General features: G+C 39.9%; 2 protein-coding genes across 2 annotated transcripts in view; one reads left to right on the top strand and one right to left on the bottom strand.

The window, feature by feature from the left end:
- Positions 1 to 1,037: 1,037 nt before the first annotated feature.
- Positions 1,038 to 26,941, bottom strand: part of dock6 (dedicator of cytokinesis 6) — a 29,961-nt gene continuing 4,057 nt past the window's right edge. Inside the window, exons 6-50 of the mRNA XM_072443074.1 lie at positions 26,585 to 26,797; positions 25,778 to 25,863; positions 25,619 to 25,685; positions 25,230 to 25,379; positions 25,065 to 25,142; positions 24,302 to 24,458; positions 24,051 to 24,181; positions 23,820 to 23,913; positions 23,580 to 23,742; positions 18,887 to 19,004; positions 18,267 to 18,337; positions 18,016 to 18,154; positions 17,770 to 17,871; positions 17,600 to 17,686; positions 16,696 to 16,927; positions 16,347 to 16,511; positions 16,046 to 16,215; positions 15,321 to 15,422; positions 14,918 to 15,004; positions 14,558 to 14,653; positions 14,334 to 14,474; positions 14,151 to 14,264; positions 13,887 to 14,057; positions 13,091 to 13,230; positions 12,769 to 12,938; positions 12,115 to 12,263; positions 11,183 to 11,365; positions 10,741 to 10,867; positions 10,566 to 10,650; positions 10,399 to 10,495; positions 10,198 to 10,332; positions 9,486 to 9,638; positions 9,248 to 9,406; positions 9,070 to 9,170; positions 8,804 to 8,996; positions 8,279 to 8,422; positions 8,004 to 8,135; positions 7,695 to 7,709; positions 7,344 to 7,469; positions 7,156 to 7,245; positions 6,175 to 6,411; positions 5,382 to 5,525; positions 4,314 to 4,420; positions 4,041 to 4,214; positions 1,038 to 2,841 (exon numbers count right to left, since the gene is read on the bottom strand). Coding sequence (XP_072299175.1) covers positions 2,799 to 2,841; positions 4,041 to 4,214; positions 4,314 to 4,420; positions 5,382 to 5,525; positions 6,175 to 6,411; positions 7,156 to 7,245; positions 7,344 to 7,469; positions 7,695 to 7,709; positions 8,004 to 8,135; positions 8,279 to 8,422; positions 8,804 to 8,996; positions 9,070 to 9,170; positions 9,248 to 9,406; positions 9,486 to 9,638; positions 10,198 to 10,332; positions 10,399 to 10,495; positions 10,566 to 10,650; positions 10,741 to 10,867; positions 11,183 to 11,365; positions 12,115 to 12,263; positions 12,769 to 12,938; positions 13,091 to 13,230; positions 13,887 to 14,057; positions 14,151 to 14,264; positions 14,334 to 14,474; positions 14,558 to 14,653; positions 14,918 to 15,004; positions 15,321 to 15,422; positions 16,046 to 16,215; positions 16,347 to 16,511; positions 16,696 to 16,927; positions 17,600 to 17,686; positions 17,770 to 17,871; positions 18,016 to 18,154; positions 18,267 to 18,337; positions 18,887 to 19,004; positions 23,580 to 23,742; positions 23,820 to 23,913; positions 24,051 to 24,181; positions 24,302 to 24,458; positions 25,065 to 25,142; positions 25,230 to 25,379; positions 25,619 to 25,685; positions 25,778 to 25,863; positions 26,585 to 26,797 — 5,838 coding nt within the window. The 3' untranslated portion in view covers positions 1,038 to 2,798. The remainder of the gene's footprint in view (positions 2,842 to 4,040; positions 4,215 to 4,313; positions 4,421 to 5,381; positions 5,526 to 6,174; positions 6,412 to 7,155; positions 7,246 to 7,343; positions 7,470 to 7,694; positions 7,710 to 8,003; positions 8,136 to 8,278; positions 8,423 to 8,803; positions 8,997 to 9,069; positions 9,171 to 9,247; positions 9,407 to 9,485; positions 9,639 to 10,197; positions 10,333 to 10,398; positions 10,496 to 10,565; positions 10,651 to 10,740; positions 10,868 to 11,182; positions 11,366 to 12,114; positions 12,264 to 12,768; positions 12,939 to 13,090; positions 13,231 to 13,886; positions 14,058 to 14,150; positions 14,265 to 14,333; positions 14,475 to 14,557; positions 14,654 to 14,917; positions 15,005 to 15,320; positions 15,423 to 16,045; positions 16,216 to 16,346; positions 16,512 to 16,695; positions 16,928 to 17,599; positions 17,687 to 17,769; positions 17,872 to 18,015; positions 18,155 to 18,266; positions 18,338 to 18,886; positions 19,005 to 23,579; positions 23,743 to 23,819; positions 23,914 to 24,050; positions 24,182 to 24,301; positions 24,459 to 25,064; positions 25,143 to 25,229; positions 25,380 to 25,618; positions 25,686 to 25,777; positions 25,864 to 26,584; positions 26,798 to 26,941) is intronic.
- angptl8 (angiopoietin like 8) lies at positions 20,464 to 22,365 on the top strand. Its single transcript, XM_072442173.1, has 4 exons — positions 20,464 to 20,929; positions 21,668 to 21,817; positions 21,877 to 21,987; positions 22,066 to 22,365. Exons 1-4 carry the CDS (start codon positions 20,624 to 20,626, stop codon positions 22,084 to 22,086), a joined length of 588 nt encoding a protein of 195 aa, XP_072298274.1. The 5' UTR covers positions 20,464 to 20,623; the 3' UTR covers positions 22,087 to 22,365.

A 26,941-nucleotide genomic window follows, 5' to 3' on the forward strand; every position in this document is an offset into this window, starting at 1 on the left:
CACATTGATGCCACAATATGGATTTGATCTGATTTCTGGACTTTTTAAGATGTATTTTTTTTTTATTTCAATCAGCTAAATCTGGTGTGAGTAATCAAAGGAATTATGATCTGGAAGAAATCAAAATATTTTGCTGTTTACAATCTTTTAACTACAAAAATCTGAGAAGAATCACATTTTGAGTGTTTTTGAGTAACCGCAGCCATCGTTTCCACCCTCATAGAAATGTGAGTAGAAGTCCTTTTTGAACAGTCCTTTTTGAACGCCAATGCAGTCTAGGTTGTTTTTAAGACAATTGGGAACACATTTAGACACTTTAATCCCCCCGTTAATGGAAAACACTGCTGTGCATAGTGGCTTTATCTGATTGGTAAGGAATAAATTAGCAAGGAATATAAATTAGTCTCAAGAATTACATTTATAACAAAGCTAGAACAGATATTGGTTGTATTTTGAACTACAAACTATTCAGTCCGTTATTCTGTGATTAAATGTCATAATGCTGTGGGACTTTTAGACAACTACTTTTCAAAAATCCCCTTCTGGCCATTACGCTGACGAACTTGACGCATGTAAATTTTGGATTGCCTTATAGTTGAGCACAAAGACTGGTGAAGTTTTAAGTCTGCAGCCAAAAGCCAAAGCTGGAGTCGTTAATCTCATCAGTGCTGCTTCACTTGTTCGCTCCCATTAGTTTAACTCAAGTAATTGTAAAAGCAAGAGCCACAAACATTTGGGGAGGCCTTGAATGAGGAGGGAAATGCTAAAGAGCTGTGCCGTGCTGTGAATATTTGAAAGGCTACGAGTGTAACTAAATAAAAAGGTATATAAAAGAGACAAATCCTATGCCATATAATCCATATAAATCTTCTTTACATTACTGTACATTAGTAAATAGTACTAAAACTTATAACTTAACTTGATATCGTCACATTATTATAAAAAAATTTACCTTTGCTTTGCGCCATAACTGACACTAAGCTTAATAATACACACAATAATGCAATATATGTCGCTCAAACAAAATACTCAAAAAGTGTAGAAAGGAGAATTTAATAGAAAGCAGTAAAAATGTAAATAAATAAAACATTTAACTAATGAGTAAAAAATAGTTCCAGGCTTGTAAAAATGTCTCGCGTCCTTTAGAAGTACAGTGTGTGCCTCGGTTAAACATTTCTAATAGTGCAATACATAGATACAGTAAAAAACTACAGTTTCTTTACATCTCCCACAGCTCTGCAGAGGCGTAGACACATACGTCTGATACATTTGGAGTGCTTTCAGACTCTTGTTTCAAACAGTCAAAAGATAAATTGCCATAAACCTCACATTATACTGGATAAAGTCATCAGTAAGCTCTTGGTTTATGCATCGTATACACTTAACAGTTAAAGGGCATAGCTTTTTGTCATGTCTTATGTGGACACAGTGCGTTAATAGAATAATTCACAGTAAAAGAAACAAATAAAGTCCCCACCCAAGTCCCATTCAGTGATCTGCAGGAATAAGCCCCCGTTGAGGCTCGATTTGTTATATCCACCTTTGACAATGTGGGGGAAAAATGAACAGAAAGACGGCCCTGACAGGGAGTAGAAGGAATGCAAGATATTTGGTCTGTCGAATATTTAAAAAATCCATTTGAAAGACGAGCGAAAAAGCCACAAAGTATAACACTATATAAACACCTGCTTCTGTTAGCTAAATAGAGACATTACAAACGTTACGAGCAGAGTATTAAAGCTACAATTTGGAATGTTTACAGTAGGGCGGAGAGTACTATTGGACAGTTAGCTTCATCGCAATAATAAAGGCAGTTTGCAAGAAAACATCATGTATTACACTAATATTATGGTCCCATGTGATAAACTAATACTTGCAAATAGTTGTACAGTAAATTGAAATTGTCTTTAAATTCACAATTCATTCCCTACTTTTTAAATTGAATATTGATCCAGTTCATGACTCCAAGTATTCATATTTACTAAAATGTACTCTTTATGGTCGTCCCAGTGGATTGGCTCAGGAACAATGATACAGATAATTACTATATTGACTCATTGTTCAATAAATGAAAGCTGCAACATTTATTGGTGAACTCAATATTTGACGTGTTTGCTTTGCACTATAAGGAAATATTTTTTGCAATAAATAAAAATTTCAGCTTTAGACGGCTGAATTATTAATATATTCAACTTGTAAATTATAGTAACTAGCTACTAGTGTTTAAATCTGCTTTTTATACATCAAAGCTCAGTTTTTACAATCTGGTTCATTTGGAATAACTGGGATTTTTCTGCTTTTAAGTTATCATTTCAGTGGCATAAATTGGTTTCAACATTATCGTGATTTTTTGTAACAATATTCACATGAAAAAAGGTGTTACCGTGACATGCCGAGCAGCTATATCCCATATCGCGTCTAGAATGGTGTGCAGCTCAATGGGGGGAGGGTATTTTCTCTAAATGATGGCGTTTACAGTGCTGATAAACCCCAGTATAAACAGCATAGTGGTGTTTTTACAAACCTGTCAGGGAGCAGACCGGTCAAGTGGAGGTCTAACATGCTAATAGGTGACAAGTGTGTGTTTTGCCTGTGCACGCAGACAGCTACAGAAAGGATTAGGGGGAGACTGGGTGGCCGGCTGCGCGTGGGGGGTTCGACCTGGGACGGGATGGTGCTGCGTGTATGCTCGGGACAGTTGCTGCGCGGCGGAGGGGGGGAGGGTGAGGCAGACGGGGACGCGGCGGGGCGACGTCTTTAAAGCTTGTTTATTTGAACTGTTGGACTTCTTTGACGTTTCAGCAGTCGCCCCGGCGCAGACTGGAGCGGCCGTACGAGTTCCTGCCAGAAAGGAGAGACGATAGGAATATACAGTGCGTTAGTGTGCAGCGGGGGAAGGAGTACAGGCAAAAAATATGACTTATGTAGAATTAGTTAACTCTGTGACGTTATCTACTGTTTCATTTGGCAGGAAATAACACATATATACACATTTTCTCTAGCTTCCATTGAAGATAAGGCTGCCAGTACTCATACGTTTAACCCCATTACTACTACGCTGCCTGTTAGGACTGGGACGCAAAAAGAAATATCTAAAATTGTTTACCTTTTACATACACCCGTTTACATTTGATTTAAAAACGAGTTACACCTCTTGAGACTCAACTGGGTCAAAATCTCGTCCAGTTCAGTGTTTAAGTTAGTTAGTACAACATAAGTAGACTAATATCTTCCATTTTGTTCGTCGTAAACTGCTAAATGTATCTAAAATGGCTTAATGATAGAAACGGGACCAATTACTTCCTGTCAAAAAATGCTACATTGATTAGCCCCGCCTCTTAATAGACGCATTTCACTGTAGCAAGCAAGCTGTGTATTTTCATTGACTCTGTTTTATTGTTGAAAATTGCGACGCCTCATTTCTGAACCGTATGTGTTCTAAACTTGACTAAACATTTCAATAAAAGCAACCAAGTACAGGGATGTGGGCGGAGATAGGGGGGAAAACGGGTGAAAAAGACAGCAATGAGAATTTAGTTTGATTTTAAGGTAGCTATATCTTTTAAATGCCAAACACTGTAGGTGCTGTGCTAACTAGATCCTTTTAATAGATATAATTATCTTGAAACAAAGTCATAAAATGGTGCTTCTTTGGCAGGTGCTGTTGGACTGAATATGTTTTCAATTTGAAGCCAGCGCTCCGCAGACCATCACATGCAAATTCTGAATCGATGCCAAGCAAAGATACAACCAGAAACATGTGGCGCGAGAGCTTCCCAAGTCAAACAAGTCTCTGCTTTAATCCCACACGAGGGTAAACTTTGAATGTTAAAGCTATAAATCACCGTTTGAGGCGACGGTTTCGCGGGGTTTCAAGCCGGGATTTACTTTCGAGTTGTGACATTTCTTTGACTCAACAGGCGACAGATGTCTGAGCTGTGCGTGCGATACAATTTCAGATTATGTTACGGCGAAAAAGGAGTACGAGCTCATGATGTGTGTCGCAAGTGTGGGCGAGAGTGTTTTGTGTCTCGTGTTACCTTTGTATTTGCACTGTCTGAGCCGGCAGCGCTTGGTACAACTGTGGGATTTTGCGGTTGATGAGAGGCCCCAGCGCTTCTTTTAACTTATTGTTGTTCCTCTCCAACTCCTTATGGTACTCCTTCTGGTCCGGGCCAATCAGAGCTTTGTTCTTCTTCAGGGCATCCTCGCACCTGTGTTAAAATGACACACAGAGTAAAGTACGGCCCGGGATTAAGTCGCCGTTATTAGTTACACAGCGGGATCCATCTGGCGCAGAAGTGTGTCGTCACCTCTTAGTGAAGTCTTTGAAGCAGAGGCGCAGTTTGTTGTGATGGCGAAAGAGTTTGGGGTCGTCTGGGATGTCAGACAGAAAGACCTGCGCCACCTCGAGGGGGCCCTGCGCGGGGGAAGACGAGGGTTACATCTGAGCTCAGGAATGTGTGTCACTGCCGTTTAATCTGCAGCCAGGGAACAATAAACGCAGACTATGTGGCTCTTAGCGATGTAAGGCTGCACTAAATTAGATAATAGTAACAAGTCATGATATAAAAATGCTAAAAAGATAATATCTATGATTGTATTTAGAGGTGGGCAATATATAAACATTTTAATAATACCGTGAATGTTGTTTTGAAGACAGTTTATGGTAAAAAATGCTATTAAAAGAGCTATGTTGTACACTTTCAAATAGGGGTATAATGAGATATGTCTGTACTTTTGTGATTAATTTGTCTGATAACTAAACATCAATTAATACGTTTAAAAACATGTTTTAACACATTTCTGTCATCTAGCAGGGTACACCAAAACAACCCAGAGCTATTCATTTGGGTCAATGTTGCAATATTTGTGATTAATTATGCCAAAATCATCAAGCTCTTGTGCATCTCGTGGGATTTGCAGCTCAGCTTTTATTTTGCATTTTTACATCTACTCAAAACTCAAAGCACTGTAATGGCACGTTCACACGCACATTCACCACATCAAAATTGCGACTAAACCAGGACTAAACTTGAAACTAAACCTGGAATAGACCAAGAGTAAACAAGAACTAGAACAGGACCAAACCAAGTCCACATCTAGACTAAAATGGGCTCAATTTAGGATCTAATAACGACACATTTGACTTAATCATCAATGAGCGGCAAAACTTATTCACCCTTAAAACTTTTGTACACTTTTTTTTTTTTACTATGGAGCATACCTGGACAACTGGGGGTTTCAATAAACGATTCACAAATTCATACACAGAGGGGTTTTACCTATGGACGGTTTTGTGCATTGGAAACAAACTGAACTGAGCTGGAGTCAACAGAGCTACTCCATCGAGCCTCCATAGAAACACAAAACCTCTTCACCTGGTTGACAGTGGTGCCGACAGAGCCCTGCAGCACCATCTGAAGCATCTTTGAATCCGCCGGGTCCTGGTTTGTGGCAAATGCAAGCTCCTGAGTTTTCTTCTGCATGTCCTCAATGGCCACCTCCATGGGGACAAGAATATTCTGCAAAAAGGCAAAACACAGCGGATTTAAGAACTTGCTTTTCAGAAAATAAAAAATAAAACTATGCACACAGAATTTACAGTTGAATTTACATATGTAATGCAGAAAGTGAATTGTGCAGTGAGTGATTATATTATGGTTAAAGTGAGACTAAATCTGATTCGAGAGAAGTTGAAATGAGTTAAAGGTTGAATGGACGATTTTTTTGGCCCAAATCTAAGTCTTATTTCCTCGTGGCGTGGACTGCCGATTAGTCCTGCCATGTATCAATCATAAAACGCACCTACCGCTCACCTGCAGCCGCGTGTGGCTCGTCCCACATTTCCGCGTGTCTAAGCGCATTGATCTATCATAATATAGTTCCCTCAGTGTACGGGGCAACATGAAGACGGAGAAAGACAGTTCGAGCTGACTCAGAAGTGGACAGAAATCTACAGGAGACGAGAGATGCGATGCGATCCGTAGCGCTAATAAACAAACGCACGTGTGTGTTGTATCAGTCCGCACGGGGGAGTGGGCATGCGCACTTCCGCCTGCGTTCTCAAATCGCCGAAAAATCGTCCATTGCGCCTTTAAGAGGAGCCAAGACAACTATAACATGACTTTTTATCAACCAAATCAAAGTATACAGTGACTAGACATGACGCACCTCCTCTTTGTGGGTCACATTGATGCGAGTCTTGATGTAGGGGAAGGCGTGCGACGTGGTCAGGATGGTTTTGCGCTTGTACTGCTCGTACAGATCTCCGTGGGCGCGGCCGTCCAAAGTGAACGGGGTGCAGTACATGAAGGTGCGCAGGTTGTAGTTTTTGTCAAAGTACGTGATCCGCTCTTTCAGTTCATACGTGTCGAAATAAGGCTCCACATACGTGATCTGGAGGTAGGCCTAGGAGAAGAACAGAGATAGAGACTTAATTTACTTCGACAATTGTCACTTTTCTATAAATTGAATGAATTCATTTTTAATTGTATTTTTTACGAATATATTGTGGCCTAAATAAGCACAATTATCGATTAACCTAATAATATTTACATCCCTAATAGTATTACAAAGGATCTTAAACAAGGGACTAACATTTGCTAATTTTTTACACTATATTATCTCTCAAATCAGGTTAAGTGCTAGGGTTCGGTTAGGAACAGGTATTTAGGTTAGGGTCTTGGCAGAACTGCATTGGGGGGGTAAAATATGCAGCCATTAGTTAACTGATGACTAGTTGGCCTATCAACAAAGTAGCGTTTGAGTAATTTTATCATGTTCCACACATTAACACATCACATAACGGTAGTAATGCCACGGAGAAAAAGAGGTTTTAGTTAGCATTAGCAATAGGGCAGCAACGATTAATTAATTAATTCTGACTTGTTGACTATAAATAGCAATCAAAAAAGCAATCAAAAATCTGATTTTGATCATTGTGATTGGTTATTTGGATTGTACAGACTCTAAAAACACATACAAAAAGACTGATTTTTGTCAATAATACACAAGAAGCCTTCAGTAATCACATTTAAACCGTAAAACCAGCCCTAATTAGCTTTAAAGTGAATGAAAATTGACTAGAAGAACTTCTTAAACATTATTTCACAGTTAAAACAATACATAATGTTGCTTTATGAGTTAAATCACCTTGTTGGGATCAAGTTTGTGTTTGTCCACTGGGTTTGAGTCCTTGATAATCTCCACTACGTCATCTCCAAACCTCTCAGAATAAAACTCCTGTACACATATACACATAAGAGATGGCCCTTAATAAATATGTCAGTCATAAATCCCTGTGTACATGATGATTAGCTCCATGACTAAGATTAACATGCCTCAAGTCGGTGGGAGATCTCGGCTAATTTGGTGATTGATGGCTCTTTGTAGACAAACTCCTGTTCGTCCAGGTCCCCAAAGCGACAGCCATAAAATCCAACCCGAAAGTAGGTGCCAAACATCCTCTGTGCGCTGAAAAGGTTAAAAGGAAATGACACTTCAGCGTTATTTACTTGAGTGATGTGTTTTTCAACAGTGGTTTAAAATTAGCTTGGCTAAAGGATGTCAAACTTACCATTTCAGTGCCATCGGAAGAAGGTCAAGGAAATAATGAGAAAGAGAAAAAGACAGTGAGATACAAATGCATACAAATTATTAATCTTACTGATCTTGATGAATGAAGTCGTTACCTCCCATCCCGAGCTCTGAAAAACAGAAAAATAACCAGAAAATTTTAGTCATCAATATAATTTCTGTACATACTTTTGATTATTAGACTATTTTGGGCAAATTTTGTGAAAATAATGAACAAATCTCATGTTCAACCCCTTTAAAAAAAAAACATTACCATCTCAAATTAGTATTTTAGCACTTCTCTAACTTCAGGCCTCAACAAAGTATTTAAACACTTCACTTCACTTTTTTAAAAGGTTTGCCTGATAATAATAAGCCATTTGGGATGGATTCATATTAGATTGAACTTTGTGGACCCAACTCACTTGATTGTAGACTTTATTGAAGGCGTCTTGCAGTTTTCCGTGGACAGTGGCTAACTTTTTAAACTCGCGGTTGGCTTCGTGGATGGGCAGCAGGATCTTGTAGACCTCGTTTATGGCTTCATACATCCCGGCCTGTGTTTACAGAGGCACAGGGAGGCGGGATTTCCATGAGCAGTCAATCACATAACTTCACCTCAGCCATGTAACAGCCCAGGCCCCTCTGCTGCGTTTTGCATGAGCCCTGTCACCATGTGGTCGGGGAAAATGAGTCTTACCATGTTAAAGGAGGCAGCTGCTTGCTCCAGGAGGCCAACCAGACCCGATTCACTGAAGTACTTCCCAGCACAGATCCCCTCCTCCTCAGGGGACAGGACGTCATCGGATACAGCCGACTCCTCGAGCACGTTGGAGGAGATATTCTATGGGGAAAACAGAGGCGTAAGGAGGAAACAATAAAAGCCGATTCCCGTAAATGATAGACTTGAGAATTGGCAGTTGCTTCAGAATCGTTCATTACACAAAGTTGTTGCTTTTGTTGTTTCGTGTTCACTAATAATGATGCAACTCATTAGCTTGGGACACATTGATACAACTATTAAACGTTAACAATAGGCATGGGAAGCACGGCGCCCCTCACAATTTGATACTATGCATGCAAATGGATACCGCATCACCAATCTTAGTATGATTTATCAATATTGCAATATTTCAGCACAAGTTTCATTATTGCATTGTGTCAAAATTAAACAAATATTTACTCCACCATGAATAAATAATGGTGTTATTTTTCCGACTCTGACCTGAAACGTGACACAGCCTATGGGCAGGTAACGACAGTCCTCGAGCATGTTGAGGTATTCTGCCACCAGGGCGGCACTGTGGACCAGGCAGTGGGCCGCCTCAGCGTGGTTCCCCCTCTCAGAGTGCTTCCCTGCCATGTTCTGGAGCCACGTCAGACGCAAGTCGGGGGAGTTTTGGTAGCCTTTGGCAATTCTGTAGAAAAAATGTAAAAGATTTAGTTTTTCCTGCTTAATTTTTGATCCTAGACTTCACATGTGGGCCGTACCTGTACATGAGATCAAGAAGCATCTCAGGGTCCTGCTGGTGCTCCTTCATCTTCACAGTGTCCGTGAGAATCATGTGCAAGTTGAACACAAGATCTTGAACCTTGGTTTGATGGAATAAGTTTAATTATTGATTACAGCAGTATTTCTGCAGAACTTCACTTTGATGCTGCCACACACCTGTTCAGGGAAAGGTGTGTCTCGCAGCTCCAGGTCCTCTTCAGCATAGGTCAGTATTGTCTTGAGGGACCGACGAAGATGCTCCTCGTTGAAATTTTGTGACGTGCCAACCAAAGATGACAGGGACATTGTGACCTGCATCTTTACGCGTGCAAAGTTCTGAAAAACATTGAAGAAAAAAGCAAATTAGGAGGCAAGTCAAGACCTTCTTTGGCTGAACTAAATTTTTAAAACTTACATTTCCTATTTCAAAGTTTTGCCTCATGAGCAGGTAGAGAGATGCAGAGGCATGACTTCTGACCGAGCCCACACTACTGCTGCAGTGACGCAGGAGACGCAAGCACAGGTCTGCACATAGCTCTGTGTCCTCTTCAAACAGCATTTCTGGAAACTAAACACACAATAGATTTTAGTAGTTGATTAGTCAAACTATTATTGTATATTCAGACTTTTTATTTACATTATTATCAACCAAATAAAGGTGACTATTATCTTGATGGAGAAAATGTATGAATAAAGAGTATTATTGATGAAAATCAGATATTGTTTATTCTTTTTTTGACCATTTGATGTATTAATGCCACTGCCTTTTCTTTAAAAAGGAATGTTTATTTATTTTAGTCTGCAGAGTCCAGATAAAGATTGCAACTATCAAAATACAACTACAATTACTGAGTTGTCTTAAATAGTTGATTTATCTTTACAGCCGTACTAAATATATGCCAAGGTTTGAATTTATTAAAACAAGAACGATACAATTTGGACAAAAATAAGCAGCAAAAGCTAACAACTTTATTTTTGTCAATACATTCTACAGTTGTAAAACTAAGATAACTTAATATTTGTATTGTCCTAAAATACAGACGATTACTGAAAACTCTACAAAGTAAAGCCGATTAAATGGAACATATACAACTTTTGCTATAAAACTCCTCAGATATACAATGTACCTTATACACTAGTGCTCTTTGTGTAGTAAAGCAGTGCTGCAGGAAGAGGGCGCTCTGGTTGCCTGCCATGCTGTGAAGAAGCACTCTGAGCACACCGCCCAGTACACTCTCCTTCAGCTCTGAGGCTACCACAGTCTAAAAGCAAAAGCACATTCGGTTAAATATGATCAATAAACTACTTTAACAATGCGGATTCTTTACCTTGACAACAATCTCCAGTGTGTCCAGGACTATTAGAGACGCCTCAGTGGCCAAGTTTCCATCCACAACAGACTCCTGCTCTACTCCAACCTTTGTTCTAGCAAAGAAAATAAAAGGTATATTGGTAATAGTATAAATAATAGTGACTAAGTTCATTCACAACATACTTATCAACTCTGTCAGTGTTTTGCTTCCAGTGTGTAACATTTTTCCTCCACCTCACATTATCCTGGCTGCCGTAAGGACTCCTCTCTGCAAGAAGTCATTCCCTCAAACAGTTAAGAAGACTAAATCCAATATTTGAAAACACTCATCCATTATCCAGCGTTACTTAGTTTTTACCTCTGCTGCGTCTAACCATCTCTTGACGCGCTCCGATCGTCCCCAGAATGGCCTCCTCTAGTCGGGCCTTCATGTCCTGGGACTTTTTAAATGTCAAGCTGTTCATTCGTTCGAGAACCTTTCTGCCCTGAAATATAAACCGTGAAAAATACAGCGTCTATTAACTGTACTACAACAACTTTTAATCTTGCTGACCTGTGGTTGGTTCAATACATTTCAGGAGATAGGCTAGAGAGCCTTTAGCATCTCCACAACCTGTCTAAAACTTATATAATAAAATGATAATTGCAAAACAAAATAAAACATTTTCTAAGGCCTTAAAATATGCACAATTAATAAAAGATGACACATCCAGTTGTACCTTATTAGAACTACTGGAATAATATAATCTGGTTTTAATTATGGAACTGCACATTTGCAATGAAGTCCTTGAGGGCTGTACCTTGTATTCAAAGCAGGATATACAAAGATGCAGCAGATCCAGGAAGCGGTTGATTTGTAGGATGGACAGGTCGGACACCCATCTCTCCAGCAGGGCGGCGTCGGCGTTCTTCAGCACCCAAAGGAAACACACCAGCAGAGTCCGACTGCACTCAGCCGACAGCGAGCTGGACTGCCTCCCAGGCTGAAGGAGGAGACAAATATATGAAATAATACGAGGTCAACTACTCTGTGACAAAAAAATCAAACAAGAGCTATGGATCATCATTACTTTTATAATAGTATTATTATTATTATTTTCTGTTATATTGTCACTTCATAAAAAATGTTGTTGTGCTTTAGTCACACTTTTCATACATTTCAATAATCTTGTTTACGAGCTCGTCTTCAATGAGCCCTCAGAAATCACTTTAAGACAGATTAATTTGTCCAGACTTCTCCTGCGCAATTTTTTAATCCATAACCCATCATCAAACTCGATCTGAGGTCAATTTGTGTTCAAAGCCAACACATGGCTTTATAAGTATAGTAATGACAACGCCTAAATACCTCATTAGAAGCGGAGGTGTAGTCTATAAAGGGCAACATCAAATTTAGGTTTAAGTTTAAAAGCCAATTAAAGTCACAAGAATGCATAAAAGGTTCACTTTTAAATAGATACACAACCCATTTTAAGTATCTGCATATTGCTAATTGTGTGTCAGTTCATGTTGATACAACGAGAGAGACATCTAGAGGCGAACACGAGAAGTGGCACTACATGAAACTTCATGTAAAAATGTCATCGTGTTCTGAGTGGGTGTTTTTGGGCCTGGTTTATCAGCGAGACCCTCCCACATCTGGGCCGATTTGTGACCTGTCAGAGCGCGGGGCCCAGGGCGGATCGAGGGGGGAGAGGGCGAGAGCAGCCTGACCTCAGCTGATAGCACTCACCACTGTCGGCATCACAAACGGGTTGGCTTTGGTGTGTGGCAGAGGAGAGCCGGCAATCGCCATGGCAACAGACTGACTGATAGTGCTGCTACCGTCGGGGTCAGCGTCGTCTGCGTGGGCCGAAGCGTGCCGGGGCCGAGCCGAGGAGTCTGAGGATACAAAAATGAAAATGTACTCCGTTAGGTGTGAAAATGTAAAGTAAAGGAGCTTAGAAACGGTGCATGTAAAGACTAAATGAGGTTGAAACCGGGTGTGTGTTTAAGTCAGATTATCTCAAGCATTTATTTTAATTACCGTAAAACGATTACAGGTCATTAAAACAGCTAATCCAGTTTAGGCCTCTAATCCCCCCCCCCCCCATTATTACTATATATGTAGGCATTTGTGTAGTTTACTTTGTTTTTGTACAGATGCGCTTTTGCTTCGATTGTAATTGTACATATTGTTCTTTATCCAATTTGTTGCTTCTTGTTTTATGTGTGTGTTTTTTTCTTTACTAATTGTGCTATATAGATAATGTACATTTGGTTAGAAAAATGTTACTCTAATAAATAAACATTTACAATTTGTGCGTACTAAAATGTGTAATAAATGTGTTCCACTCTTTGATCAAGTAGTACTGAATAAACTAAGCGTTTTTGAAGTTGTACAAACCGGAGAAATCGTACAGCTGGGGCAGACTCTCCATGACGACGGGCAGAAGGGGCAGATAGAGCTGAGCTACGTGAGCTTTGACCTGAGCATCGCTAAAGCGCGGGTCGGCGTCGTGGCTGCACAGCAGGGAGTGAACAGCGCTAATAGCCTTTTTATGGAGGAAGAAAGCCCTGTGGGTAGAATAAAAAGAAAGCTTCAGCCCATTTAATCCAACTCAGACTTCCCTTAGTGTCATGCTGAGCACAATTTAAAAGATTGTGATGGTGCCTTCAAGGGATTTCAAGTGAATTTGAGTTCAGATGCAAAAAAACACAAAACATACCCTTCACTTTCAGGGTCAAGGATGAGAGAGAGCTCGCAGAGAAGCAGACCGGACAGGAAGTGCTGCTGCCGAAACGGGACGGAGAGCTCGAACATGCTGGCCACCCTCTGGTCTGGGGCCATGCTGGAGAAGGCTGAACTCTGGGGGGGAAAACATGCAATAATTAACCTCATAAAAGAAATCACCTATTATGTTGTTAGAGTAGATATTTGGACACTTAAAAGAGGTATCCACGTACAATATTTTGTGCAAGTGAATGAATACAATGGCACTAGAGCTGGGCAATATATCAATATCATGAATGGTGTTTCGAAGATATACGCAATGTGTATATGAGTATATCATTTATGGTATTAATGCAACAAAAAACTGATAAAAAAATAAAAATGCAGTAATAAAGGCATATTACAGCAATTTTGTGACTAATTCTACAGATATTTCACATGTGTCTGATAATTAAACCTCAAGTAATTTGCATAATATTGTCTGGAATATATCAAGATATACATTTTTGTCAATAATATTCAGTATTAGATATCAGATATAAATCGCAGACTAGGAAAATCATAAATAAATAAGCATCCATAAAAATCCCAAATTTAGACTTTCAACGTGATCTTTAAACAAAAGTAGATTGTATTGTTGTTGTTTTTGTTCAGGTTAGATAAATGACAAAAGAAAATGGTAATCCAGCATAAACTCATTTAAGAGAAGAAAAAAAAAAAGGTTTATCCACATAAATTGTTTTGTAAATAATGTATCTTTTATCTTATTCCGCAGCCTTAACTACTGGTACCTGTGAGGTCGTAGAGGAAGTGGAAGGGGAGGGAGAGGCTGGAGGGCTCAGAGTTGAACACGGCAGGTTGAGGATGACGTAGTGTTCGTGACTGCAGACAATACGCATGAAATCCATCCTCAGGGCATTCAGAGTGCTGGGGTTCTGTGACGTGTGGAGCTTGTTTGAAATCTGGTGAAAGCAGGGAATTAGGGTTTAATGAAAAAAACAACAACAAAAAAACAACGACAAGAGCGGTGAGACTAAAGGAAGAGCTGCAGACACCTGCTTGTAGTAAGTGCGGATGAGGTTGAAAACAAAGCCGCGGTCCGTGAGAGACAGAAGGTCATTCAGGAAGAAGGCCAGACTGCTGTTCAACCTCTCCACAAGCTCCACATCCTGAAAGTGGGAAAAGGGATTATCACAATCATATAAAAAGACAGGATGATTATTTGATTTAAATTTTACCTTATGATATCGAGTTGCAATGTCTGCGCTGATGGCACAGACAAGTGCAGCAATATCATCCACAAAACGGTCTGGGAAACGCTGTTTCCTGGGAGCATCTAATTTTGAGGTCAGGAATAAATGGTGGGCCATGCTCTTTGTCTGAACGAGAGAATAAAATATGGTGCTATAATAATGATTCAGTCCTTAGTTAACATCATTGAGAGATGTAAAAGCAAACAAACCATGAGCTGGAAGAAGAACCAGGCCTGCTGCAGAGCTGCTTCTCTCACTGTGCTGGTGCTGACCACCCACTGCAACGCCAGCTCTTCATGCAGCAACTACAGGAGACCAGTACACAGGTGGGTTAGTGCATTGTGCAATTTATGATTTGTCCACAGAGGCACATTGAAAATAATACATATATATAGTGTTTTTGTTTTGTTTTACATTCCAGTTATTTTAGACCAGTACCTTTGTCATAGCTGGAAAACAAATCTAAATTTACCACAGTATCGCACACAAACTTGTACTGAAATTGCAATGTAAGTTAGTGATGGTGAATGAATGTTAGCACACATATTTTGAGTGGTTTCCAGTTTTACCTTTTTGGCAATCTGCCTCGTGGGCACTGAAAACAAGGCCACGCTGTCCAAAAAGGCAGACATGCGATTGCCGGCGCTGACGTTTGCCTGACATGGAGTGGTGGTGCGATGGACATAGAAATGAGCACAAAGTGATGTGAAAATGGGTGAATGATGAAATGAGCCGTGACGAGAGATCTGACAAGACCCTGGCAGAGCTTATGCCACTCAGAAAATATCAGATGGAGACTGTTAGGAAAGCTTTGACAGGTTTGAAAAAGGTGTAGCCCCGAGATAAAAGCCTGACCGGTAAGAATTGGACGATGAAATGACAGACAGACATACTTGGAGTGGATTTGATGGCAGTTTTGGAGGTAGGTGAGGACAGTGACGAGGTGGGAAAAGGCGAAAGGGGATTTGGCACCTGCTTGAGCTCACAGCTGGAGTTTGGGTTCCGACGCAGTACAGATCTGGAGCCCCCGGGGGCATAAGCAGAGTTTACCCAGGAGTGAGAGCGGTCAATGCCCTGCCAAAGCCACCGGAGGAGAGGCACAGAGACACACAGAGACACAGAGCGGCAAGGGCAAGGTAATTACCAATCAGAAGCACATTAAGAGTCAATTAGGATCTTTGAAGCTGAACAGAACAGGGAGGCAGGGAGTATAAGGGAAACAGCTGAGAAGCCAAAAGACATCTGATACAAACAACAAAAACAGTACGTTATTCAAGTGAACATAATAAATATGTGGCACACATATATCAATATAGAAATAATACAACAAAAGTATGTAAATAGCCTTTTACAATACCCAAACATTGCAAGTCATTAACTATACTTCTAAAACCACAGCTGCCTCTAGGCTAAATGACATGAGATGCAGCTGCAAATTAAAAAATCAATACACAGATACTAATCATGCTAAAACTAATATAGAAACTAGATACTAAGTAGTGTCATTGACAAGGACAAATCTCATAATTAGAATTGTTTTTTTTTAATCTTTGTAAGTAAAGTTAAGTTATATAAGTTATAATATCTTTATAACAGTTATAAGTATAAGACCACAGGGTAATAATCGAAAGTTGATCGAAATCAACTAAATTAATAGATCGTTCTAAAGAAATCTGAACATTATGGCTAAAGCTTACCTTGTTTCCTATAATTCGTTGCACTTCCTCATCAGGAGAGATGGGGGAGGTGATCAGGTCTGGGTTTGAGTTACTGATACTCTTTGATCGCGACAGATGAAGGCTGCTGGGACGCGGAGTGGTTCTGGACAAAGTGGCAAACTGCATCGGCATTTCATAAGACTGGGCAGCTGCATGCGGGGAAAATATAACATTGTTAGAACGACATTCTTCGATAGGCTAGCACTAACTACTACTGTGTGTACACCATCAGGTGCACAATACTGTTTTATGTTTGAGATAGTGTTGTTGGGGTACTTGCCTGAAGGAGGAATTGGGGGATCAGCAGTTGGCAAATGAAAGCAGAACTGAATGTATGAGGCCAGCAGGTTGTTGCGACCGTGCTGGTCCTGGTTTCCGTCCAGGTTTTTGTGGATCTGGTTCACCAGTAAGGCCATTGCTTCAAAGGCGGCGCGACCAAGGCTTACTGTGAATAAACAAAAGCATGACGGCGCATTAGATAACACGCGGTGATTACAAATTCAAGCTTGAAATAATTAAAGCAAGTCAACGATCACATTTTCCACTTAACATTAGATCAGCATTGTTCACAAAAGGGCTCTTCAAATCTTTAAATGAGAGATATAACAGCAGTTTGACACTCCACTTACCTATTTGTCCTGAAATAACTGGCGGATACACAATGAGCTGAATGAGCTTGTTGAGCAGCTGGTGTAAAAACCTGACACAGATATCGAGCTGAGCCCCTTTGAGGGCCGCCATGCTGGCCTTGAGCTCGCTCTCCATGTTCGCTTCGGTGATGATCACATCCTTCAGGCGAAATGGGAAGGAGTACTCCTCCAAAACATACACCAGAGTGAAGAACTTGTCCAGGTGCGGATCCTACAAACGATAGGAAATAACTTTTAATAGTTACGGGCAAAGAAACCGGGGCGGCAAAATTAATCGCACACCAGAATTGGAATTGCAATTTAAATGGCCGTGATTAGCATATCATTTGTGTAAAAGAATGTCCTCTAATTGTCCCAACACAATGAGGTATTAGTAGGAATAAAACCGGCTATATCCCAACAAACGTGTCCTGAAATGCTTGTAATTGGGTTAGTATTTGTCTTCTTTTTGTGTTAAAATAAAAACTAAAACATAAATGGTGAATCAAATCAAATTATAATATGCAATTGTATATTCTACTAACAGTTTTGCTCTATATAGAACCAGTTTAAAGATAGAAGGATACATTACATAACCTATATTTTCCTCTTTTTGTTTAATTGAAATGGTTGTATACTACTAATTGAAACAACTCTTCTTTTTTGCTATTGCGATGACTGCACCATAATACGTTTCTATAAACATTTGTAGGTAATATTGTACATTTTTACTGTTGACGTGTACCAAATGGAAATCGTTACCAACAACAAGCTGCAACACAATAATGCAAGGGGGGGAATGATAACAGAAGAAAACAGTAAACATTCTCAATCCATTGCGTCTAAAGGTGGGAGTCATAAAGTATGAGTCATAACGTGCGAAATGAGAAAGAAATCCGAGTACCTGAGTGTGAACTGAGGAGGCCGCTGTCACCTCAACGTTAAAGACTGCTTTGTGATTATCCACCCACTTCATACCCGGGAGCTGGACCTGTCATTGTGCAACATTCGCTTAAATCAAAAGTCAACCCGAGCAGTGAGAAACAGTCGCCGACACTATTGGCCCGCACTTACATCAGGGGTGAGCACAGAATAGCTTGGCGGGGGCTTCTCCACCGAAACTGGCAACGTGAAGGAGCCGGTGCGCAGACGGCCATGTTGCATCAGAGGAATCCACTGTAGACAGAAAACAAGAACAATACAAACAAGACAATCCCTCAAACTCTCACTCCTGGCAAGGAAGGCGAAGCAGTGCCAGACAAACAGGTATGTGGGCGGTAGTTTAGTTGAATATGGGCCAAACAACGAGGCTAAACTCACGGTGTAGCCCACGGGGGTCTCCAGGGGGGTGTTCTGTTTTGGCTGGCAGCTGATGTGGTAGAAGGTGAACAGGAGGTGGTGGTTGTCTGTCAGGTTGGCGGGAATCTTCATCTTCATCTCTTCGTAGAACTCAGGCGTCCTTGAGGCCAAACAAACAACAAAAAATACGTTCAAATGTTTGGGGACACCAATCGGAGACAGGAAGTGACCGGACAGATGCCAAGAGGGGGATTGTGATGTGTCCGTCGTACTTGTTGTGGTAGATGATAGGAGTGTAAGCCTCTCTCATGAACTCGGCACAACTCGACTTCCCAAAGATTACCTAAAAATGTGAAGAGGGCAAACTTATTTTCCAACGAACTGACTTGACCGACAAATCCTAATGAATTATACTACTAAGAAAACACTTTTATCTTCTTGATGTTATTCAGTAGTATATTGACAATGTTTTGTGATAGCACATTTATAATTTTACTACACAATTAAGAAACTGTTCTTTTATTCAGCATATTAAAAAACATCAAGTATGAATTACAAAAAATGTTTAACCCGTCAAGATGATATTTGGCTTTCCGAGTACCATCAGATCTAACCCCAGACAATATCGGGGCTAAATTAGGGCTAACAAACATAAATCCCTGATTGTATCAGTTCCAAAATAAATCTGCAGAGGGCCCAGTGTACAACAGGAGGCAGCGCGCGTACCAGTTTGAGAAACACTGCCGAATAATGTAGTATACAACCTAAACGGCTTTGAACTTTGAACTTTGCACTTTTCAAAGGAAACTCTACAGTTTGGTTGCTTGGGGACCATTACATTTTGGGAGCTTAGGGTTACATGTTGGTCATTTGATAAGCCACAGTGACTCACAGGGAGAGCTTGGCTTGGGTCCTCTCCCGCCATGAACTGCACCTTTACAGCGATGTTTCTGACAGAGCCTTGGCGACTGTTGAAGTTCAGACTTTGTGGATAAACATAAAGGAGATTCCTGAAAGACAAAATGATATATAAAGATAAATTGTAATTTTACATGACTACAAGGGCTGCGATTAATCATAGAAAATGTATCCATTAATCACAGATTGACGTGATTAATGTCTGTTTTGACCAAACATGCTCCTTTAGATTACGCAGAAAGGTTTGACATTACATGGTTCAATTTACACATAAAATCAGTCTGACCACACACAAATTTTGTCACCGAGCGCACACTGCTCAACTGTCTCCCCAGCTGCCCCACTCCCCGCCTCCTCGCCTCCTCGCACTCGTCAACATCACCCGCCGAGTGATCCGTCACTGATGTTTACCAGCACAGAGCGGCAGATCAAACCCAAGACCGGCAGAGGCCCGGAGCTGAACAGCGTGCGCCACGTGAAGAAAATAAATCCTGTGTGTGAGGGCTAAAATGAGTGAAATGGGCCAAACAGCACACTTGTAGATGTCAGGCTAGATCTAGACCTAGATCTAGATATAGAGATATAGTGCATGTGTGTAATAATTACATAATTTCATTTAATTTTAAGTGTGCTACGCAATTAATTGTAATTAATTTGATCACAGGTTTAATTGACTACTGACTAATGACTAATTAATCCTGATAATACACTTGTTGTAAGTAGCTCTACTCAGGAAGAACTCTCTCTCTTAGTTACACTTAGTAGAGGTCACAGATCCCTGGGGCAGATTGATGGAAACATGCTGCCCGCCCATGCAGTCCAATATACTGTACTAGCATTTCACACAAAGTCATGTTAAAAGTATAAATTAGGTATGTCAAGATTATTTGGTTACCGGTGATGGATAATCGTGATTTTTCAGGTCACAATAAAGTGTGAATATTTGAGAAGCAAAACTACTTTTTATTTCAATCTATAGTCAAAATACTCTTTTATTTGGCTGTTTTGTCATATTAACTTTATTACATCATTCAAAAACTTGGATCTCGTAAAGCTGGCCAAAAACTTGACGAATGGTAACATGTAACACTAAAATTTGATATTGTGACATCCATAAATAAACTAAATGTTCCATTACGTTGCTGTCATAGTATATCATTACTTTTACACAAGAATTTTGTGAGAGTGAGCACACCATACAGTGAGTATTGATTAAAACTGACTTGCTTAACAATTAGTCCATTCCAATTCAAACAGCAAAGGTAACAAAAGTTTAGGCATTAAGATAGCACCGCATTACAAAACTATGTCATGAGATCTCAACAATTCACTTTTTAAAGACGATATCACATAATAATTTAAGTTACAACAAGCATTAAACAACAATGTAACGTAAAGTGTATCACATGTATGCCACATGCTTGTGTTTGTGACCCAAATGACCCAATCTATTCTGAGGGTTAAACTTCAAGGTAAGGTCATAGGGAGACAGAGGTTTTCACAGCTGAGCTAATGTTTCACCAGGGAACCACATGTACACAATAGATATAAGGCTCATCACAGACACACACGGATCTGCAACTGCAATAGACCAACTATAAAGTAAAGCGAATATTTTAATGTTTGAAAGAGAACGATTTTAGATATACTCCTGCAAGAAGACAGATTTACAAGATTTGGATTCCCAGACGAAACATAGAGAAACATCAAGATGATCTGGAGCTTGAGTGTGCTTTGTTTTGCTCTGGTTTTCAAAAGAGTCGATACAGGTCCAGTCAGAAAAATGGGAAGGATGGAGCCCAGTGCGGCGCCCCAGGACGAAGTCAACGTGCTGATGTTTGGTGTGATACAATTCAGCGAATCGCTCAACTATGCGTATGAAACCACTGAGGCGAAGATAGCTAAAATCACCAAGGCTTTGAAGAGCCATGAACAAACCCTGCTGCAGCTGGGAGCGCAGACTGAGAAGGCTGCAGAGGTGGAGAGGCAGATAAAAGATGTGATAAGACTGCTACAGGTAAGAAAACTGCAGAACTCTGTGATGTGACGAGGGGCCGGGGAGATAAACGTGCGAGACCAGGATGGAGTTAAGAGAATTCTGTGTAGAAGATAAAAAAAAAGCCGCTCGAATAACTTTCATACATACACGCTAAAGCAGTGGATACTGATTCGTGGGCAAGGACTCCAAAATGGAAGTTACCGGTAATCACAGTTGTGTTGGTTCATAACTTGAATCATAATTGCTACAGTCCTACTCTCAAAATTACCCCGGAGAGAGAATACATCGATATATTTCATTAGTAATGTTTTGTGACACATTTGTTTAAAAAGCCTATGTAGGTCAGACGAGCTTTGAAGTTAAATGTACCTAATTGCTTTTTGCTAATTTTTCTTTTTATAATTTAATAGAGTAATAATATTCCACAATTGCAAATGATAGTGTACTTTACTTTTAATTAAGTTATAAATGCCGTTATCAAATAACTTACAAAAAGCATTTATTAGTTATGATAAAAAATAATAACTTCTGCTCATTATATAATCAGTGTGCTTCTTTTCACTCAGATAAGAGATTACTTAATGCATAATTTCTTCGTAATATAATCCCACTTGTATGCAAATGCGTCCAATTGTAAAGAAAACACAAATGTGCGACGTGTGCATGTTCTTTGAGCGTAGGCTGGGCCACTGCAGCTGCTGGGGAGGGGGACTGGTGGTGGGGGGAGTGTAACGTTGGCAGATGCTCTTTTGACAGGACCAGATGGCCAAGCAAGAGGCTCAGACCAGTATGACGAGGGACTGGCTGGCCCACATCGAGCAGGAAGAGGAGCAGCTGAGAGCCAAAGTGAAAAGACTGGACTCGTATCTCAACACGGCCTTGCTCACGAGCATCAGGGAGCTACAGGTAACGCAACGCAAATATGGGGTGACGCCTGCCGGAGTACAACGCGATTTACGTTGCAGGAAAGAGTAAAGGAGCATTCGAGCGCGTTACAGGGGTTGGAGCTCTTAACCCAGTACCAGAGAGAGCGCATTGAATTGCAGAATGAGCATCTTCTGAAGCTACAGGAAAAGGTAAAACGCTGTTAGTATTTATAGTCTATTGTAAAATTCAAGATTAAAAAAACATGATTTTCTTTCCCCCTCGAGAAGCTGTCTCAGTCTGTGAACTAGCACCAGACAAACCCGTGATCGAGAGCCTCAACTCATTGCACTCCCTTACGCCCCTGAAATCTTCACATGGAGAATATGAATGCACATGCAGAACACTTGTCCACATGGATGCAGCTGTTGAATATATTACTGAACTTCAGCCTCTTTGACTGTTATGTACAAAGTGAAGCCCTAGAGAATGTCAAGCATTACGTTATCCTATTTTAAGAGGGAACTATTGTTTTTAGGCACAAAATGGTATGTTGTGTAAAGTATAAATGTGATTTGTGAATGTAATGCAAAGTGTATTTATTGCAATGAAAATTGTTTCATTAAAATTGACTGCATGTTCTCCCTTCTCTCTCATCCCCCATTTCACACTGTCTTTCCTGTCTAATAAAGCCTACGGGCCAAAAATCTTAAAAAGAAAAGAAAAAGAAAATTCATGAATTGTTTGATTTTAAAAAGTATTGTTACAAACCGGCTTTATTTACTTTAGCACCAAAACAGAAACTACATCAAATTCTAGAACGTAAATGCAACCTACTGACTTTAAGAGATAGCAAGCGTCTACAAAACTCTGGGACAATTATTGTTTCTAAAATAAATATCAAAACAGGAAATCCACAAATGTTGAACCATTATTTGTTAGGGTTTGGGTCCACAAACCTCCACTATTAATCTGACTGCTCAAAGTCCTCTCACCTGACAACAATTACGCTTTAGCAGTTGAATAATGGCAACACTTTCTGAAAGTATTGTTAAAAAAAATATTTAAAAAAAAATCACTTTTATTTATTGATTCAGAGAAGACATTGAACGTTGTGCCAGTTTTCTTTCATATGAATAGGCCAAGCCAACAGATCTGCAATTTGAGGGTTAAAAAGCTCTTTTCAGCATAGAATATTGACCTGCTCCAACAGAGCAGAATGCAACCAGATCATGGATCAGGGTCTATAGGTCAGTCGCAGAGGCTAGAGACAATTCAAAACTTATTATCTTGTTATTGTCTACAAGGTCATGTGCTTTTTTTCTATCAGTCATTATATATTTTCAGCAAGTATGTGACAAGTGGTTCCACACAGAGCATACAGGCAAAAACGAATCAAAAAAAAAAAAAATAAATATATATATATATATATATATATTTATTTATTAATATATATTAATATATATATACATTAATATACACATATATATATTATATTAATGTATATTAATATATATATATATATATATATATACATACATTAATATATATATATATATTAATAGACATATAGATATAGATATATATATATATATATATATATTATATTAATGTATATTAATATATATATATATATATATATATATACACATACATTAATATATATATATATATATATATATATATATATTAATATATATATAGATATATAGATATATATAGATATATAGATAAAATTGTTATCATTATTATTATTATACATAAATGTAAAATAGGGACTCAATATAGTTGTAGGGACTCTCACCTGTAGGTGGTGTGAGGTGTGTACACATCACGGGCTGGGAACTCCAGCACCTCTTTGGTCGGACGGACTCGTGGATCTGGATACGGCCTCACGTGCAACAGCTCAGGTGACAAACAGTAATGAGGCGAGTCTGGGGCCGGGGAAATGTCAATTTTCAACTGGGCTGAAGGGCATACAGTGAAAGTTTACAAAACAAGCACTCAAAATTAAACAGAACTTGGATAATAAATGTTGTGTCACCAGTAACAGGTCTTAGCCTTCTCAAGACAGAGGACGGTCGGCGCATATCCGCCAGATATTTATAAAGGTCTTCATCACTGAGTCGATCTCCCTCCTTTAGTAAAACATACAGAACAGAGCCACGGAATATATTTTTAATAGATAAAATGTGAATTTTGCATCTTCATTTAGTTTAAATTGCATTTAAGATGAAATCCAGTGTACAATAGGTCACTTCATATGTAGTCCCACCTGTTTGAAGAAGTTTGTAACAGTCAGTGTGGCTGGACGGAAGGTAGCAAAGTTGCACATGTCTTCGGCAACACTCATCCGCTCGAATCCCTTCTTCTTTTTTTCATTCCACGTCCCATGACCTTTACGCTCTAAATATCACGCACAGACATATTTGCTTAGGTGGCGAAACACAAACAGACCTTTGCAGATGTGTATTTTAAACACATGAAGCAGCAGCAGACAGTATGGAAGAGGTGTCAGACAGTTACCGGTGTCAGAGTCAAGGTCCAGTCGATCCAGGCCCCCCACACTGCTCACAATGTTCAGCAGGTGAATGGCCGTCCAGGCAAAAGGCATTCGAAATTGGCCCAAGCGACTGCACGCTTGTTCCGCCTGTTGCTTCAGTTTTTCCAGCTTCTCTTTATGCTGAAAGTATAAGAGTTAGAATATTTATTAATTCACCGTTACTGCTACAAAATCTGTAGTACTTGTCCTAGCCATTAGGGACAAATAATGCGGTTTAAAATGCACACATTATTTTAGTTTTCTTGTTCTTTCATTTTGCTTATCTGGACTTAGCCTGGTTGCAACAGGGAGTATAATAAAACAAATGATGTGTCATGTGAAAAGTGTGTTTCTTTGACCTCAAAATTCCACAAAATAATGAAAAATGTTGTCAAACACCATTATATTTCAGTAACACACCATTTATTTATGACGTTTTATTAATTTATTATTACTTTTACTCATTGTTATATGTTTCACCAAAGCAGATTCATAGTTTATGGATCTCGTTAACAGTTAATCTTGAAAACAGCTTGATCCTGTATTAGGTACTAAATATTATCTATGGCTTTAAATATAGATATCAAAGCACACCAATTGCCTAAAGCTTTTGCACAGTACTGTACACACAGATAAATGATAGCAAATCGTTATTAATATTTTTGCTTTGGCAGTATGAAACCCCTCCTGTGTGCTTTGCCTCCCGGTGCCGGCAATTATTTAAAACGCATGACTTTGGCCGCATACCTTGGAAGAATCGGACTCTTTCAGCATGTACGGTTCGCAGCACTCTCCGATGTCGCCTTGTTGCAGGACTTTTTCGAGCTGCAATACACGCTCGAGTTGTCACATTTGGCAACACACACGACACAGTCAACAAGCGCGGTAACGTGGTGTGTAAAGCTGTCATACCTTTATGACGAGGAATATGTCAGGGGAAGGGTACGTGATGGGGAAAATGGCCGACCGAGCCAGGGTGGAGATGGCGGTGTGAGGCGTGTGAGGCTTGAGAAGCGCTTTCATTGGATCCGAGTTGAGATCGAAGTAGAAATTCTCTGAGATCTGTTGGAGGCAGAGTTCGAGTTAAGAGGGAAAAGGGAGAGGCACAGAGACGGATGAGGAGGTAATGCACATCAATTGATTTTAATTCAGTTGTGACTCAGTAATCTCAACTCTGATACCACTTAAGACCTTTTAAGACGAGGGAAACTCAATTAGTCGAGGATGAGCTCAGTATTACGTAAGCGGTTTTGCTTCGTCAAATTAACTTAGCCTTGGCCATTATCCCGACAAAAACATACCTTTTTCTTTTCTTTGACGTCATAAAGGGCGAGCGTACCGAAAATGGGCTCGATCTCAATCTCAAACCTAAAACACACGCAGTTGTCAATTTAAAAAAAAAAAAAGCAAACTCTTAAAAAGCATGAAAGAAACGGATAATGGCCGTTTAAACCGCTCACTTCAGAGACAAACACTTGACCATAATTCTCTGGCCACAATGTTCTTTGGGCACTTCTGGGACCGAGCATCTCTCAACAGCTTCATCCTGCCACACACAAACCAGCATAACATTTACACAGACGTCATGGCAACGTGTCGGCAGCAAAGCAATGGGGAGTACAACAATGTGACAGCAGACGGATGAGCGCAGGAACAAAGAATGTGGTTAAAAGTAAAGCAAAGTTTCTAGCAGAGGCTGGATTTCAATCTGGGCCTTTGCTTTAAAGGATCATATGATCCAGGCACGAGCTGAATAATAAGAATAGGGCTGCAACACATTACTCCACTATAAAAAAAACATTGTAATCCTATCATGACCATCGTGATCATTATCTGGACTTAACAGACTGTAAAAAACACATAAGAAAACACCCTTTTTAACAATGACAGTGGGATTATTAGATCAAAATGTCAAAAAGGAATACATTATTACTGATTTGCATCAATAATGCACTTCATTTGTAAATTCCAGAGGCCTTCAGTCACCATATTCCAACCTTTATTTGGATAATGTATTTAAATAGTCTCAATGTACAATAGAAATAATTGTTTGCATAGTCAACTGACTAGTCGACTACTAAAATAAATATCAGTTGCAGCCCTATGATGTTTTTGTGTTAAAGATGTCGTGTTTTCTGTTATCGCAATTAAAAATGTGTATATTATTTCATAAAGTTTCATTGTGAAGAGAGAGGAGGATTCTGTTCAAAGTGTATTCAGTCAGTACACACGTCCGACAGGTCACAAGCTTATGTTAAGATACAGACCTCATCCGGAGGCGCATAGAGGCCGAGCAGGTCGCTGTGCCGTTCCCGCTGCCGCGCCTCAGTGTTACGGCGATCCAGGTCTTCTGCGGCTGCACGCTCCAGCACTGACAGCAACAGCGCGTCAGGGGAGGAGTTCTTCAGGTCAAAGATACTGGAGGCCCAGCTGCCCCGAGGGGTTTCATCCAGACTGACGGAGCGCCGCTTTACGTCATCCTGACAGCAGCAGAGAGAGAGAGAGAAGTGCAGAAGTGAGATCATGTTTTTGTTCCTCCAGGAGAATGTTTCAGCTTTAATCTCCTCTGTGGGGGAAGGGCCGCTTCAACATAAATGTGAGTCAAAACGTGTAAGATGATGAGC

Source organism: Eucyclogobius newberryi, unplaced genomic scaffold (genome assembly GCF_026437365.1).
Source record: "Eucyclogobius newberryi isolate DKJ021-1_F unplaced genomic scaffold, fEucNew1.0.hap1 SCAF_13, whole genome shotgun sequence".
Classification (NCBI taxonomy): Eukaryota; Metazoa; Chordata; class Actinopteri; order Gobiiformes; family Gobiidae; genus Eucyclogobius; species Eucyclogobius newberryi.

Coding starts and splice junctions, on each gene's coding strand:
- angptl8 (XM_072442173.1), top strand. CDS start 20,624: ATGATCTGGAGCTTGAGTGTGCTTTGTTTTGCTCTGGTTTTCAAAAGA. Junction 21,818..21,876: donor CGAGCATCAGGGAGCTACAG/GTAACGCAACGC, acceptor TTTACGTTGCAG/GAAAGAGTAAAGGAGCATTC. Junction 21,988..22,065: donor TTCTGAAGCTACAGGAAAAG/GTAAAACGCTGT, acceptor CCCCTCGAGAAG/CTGTCTCAGTCTGTGAACTA.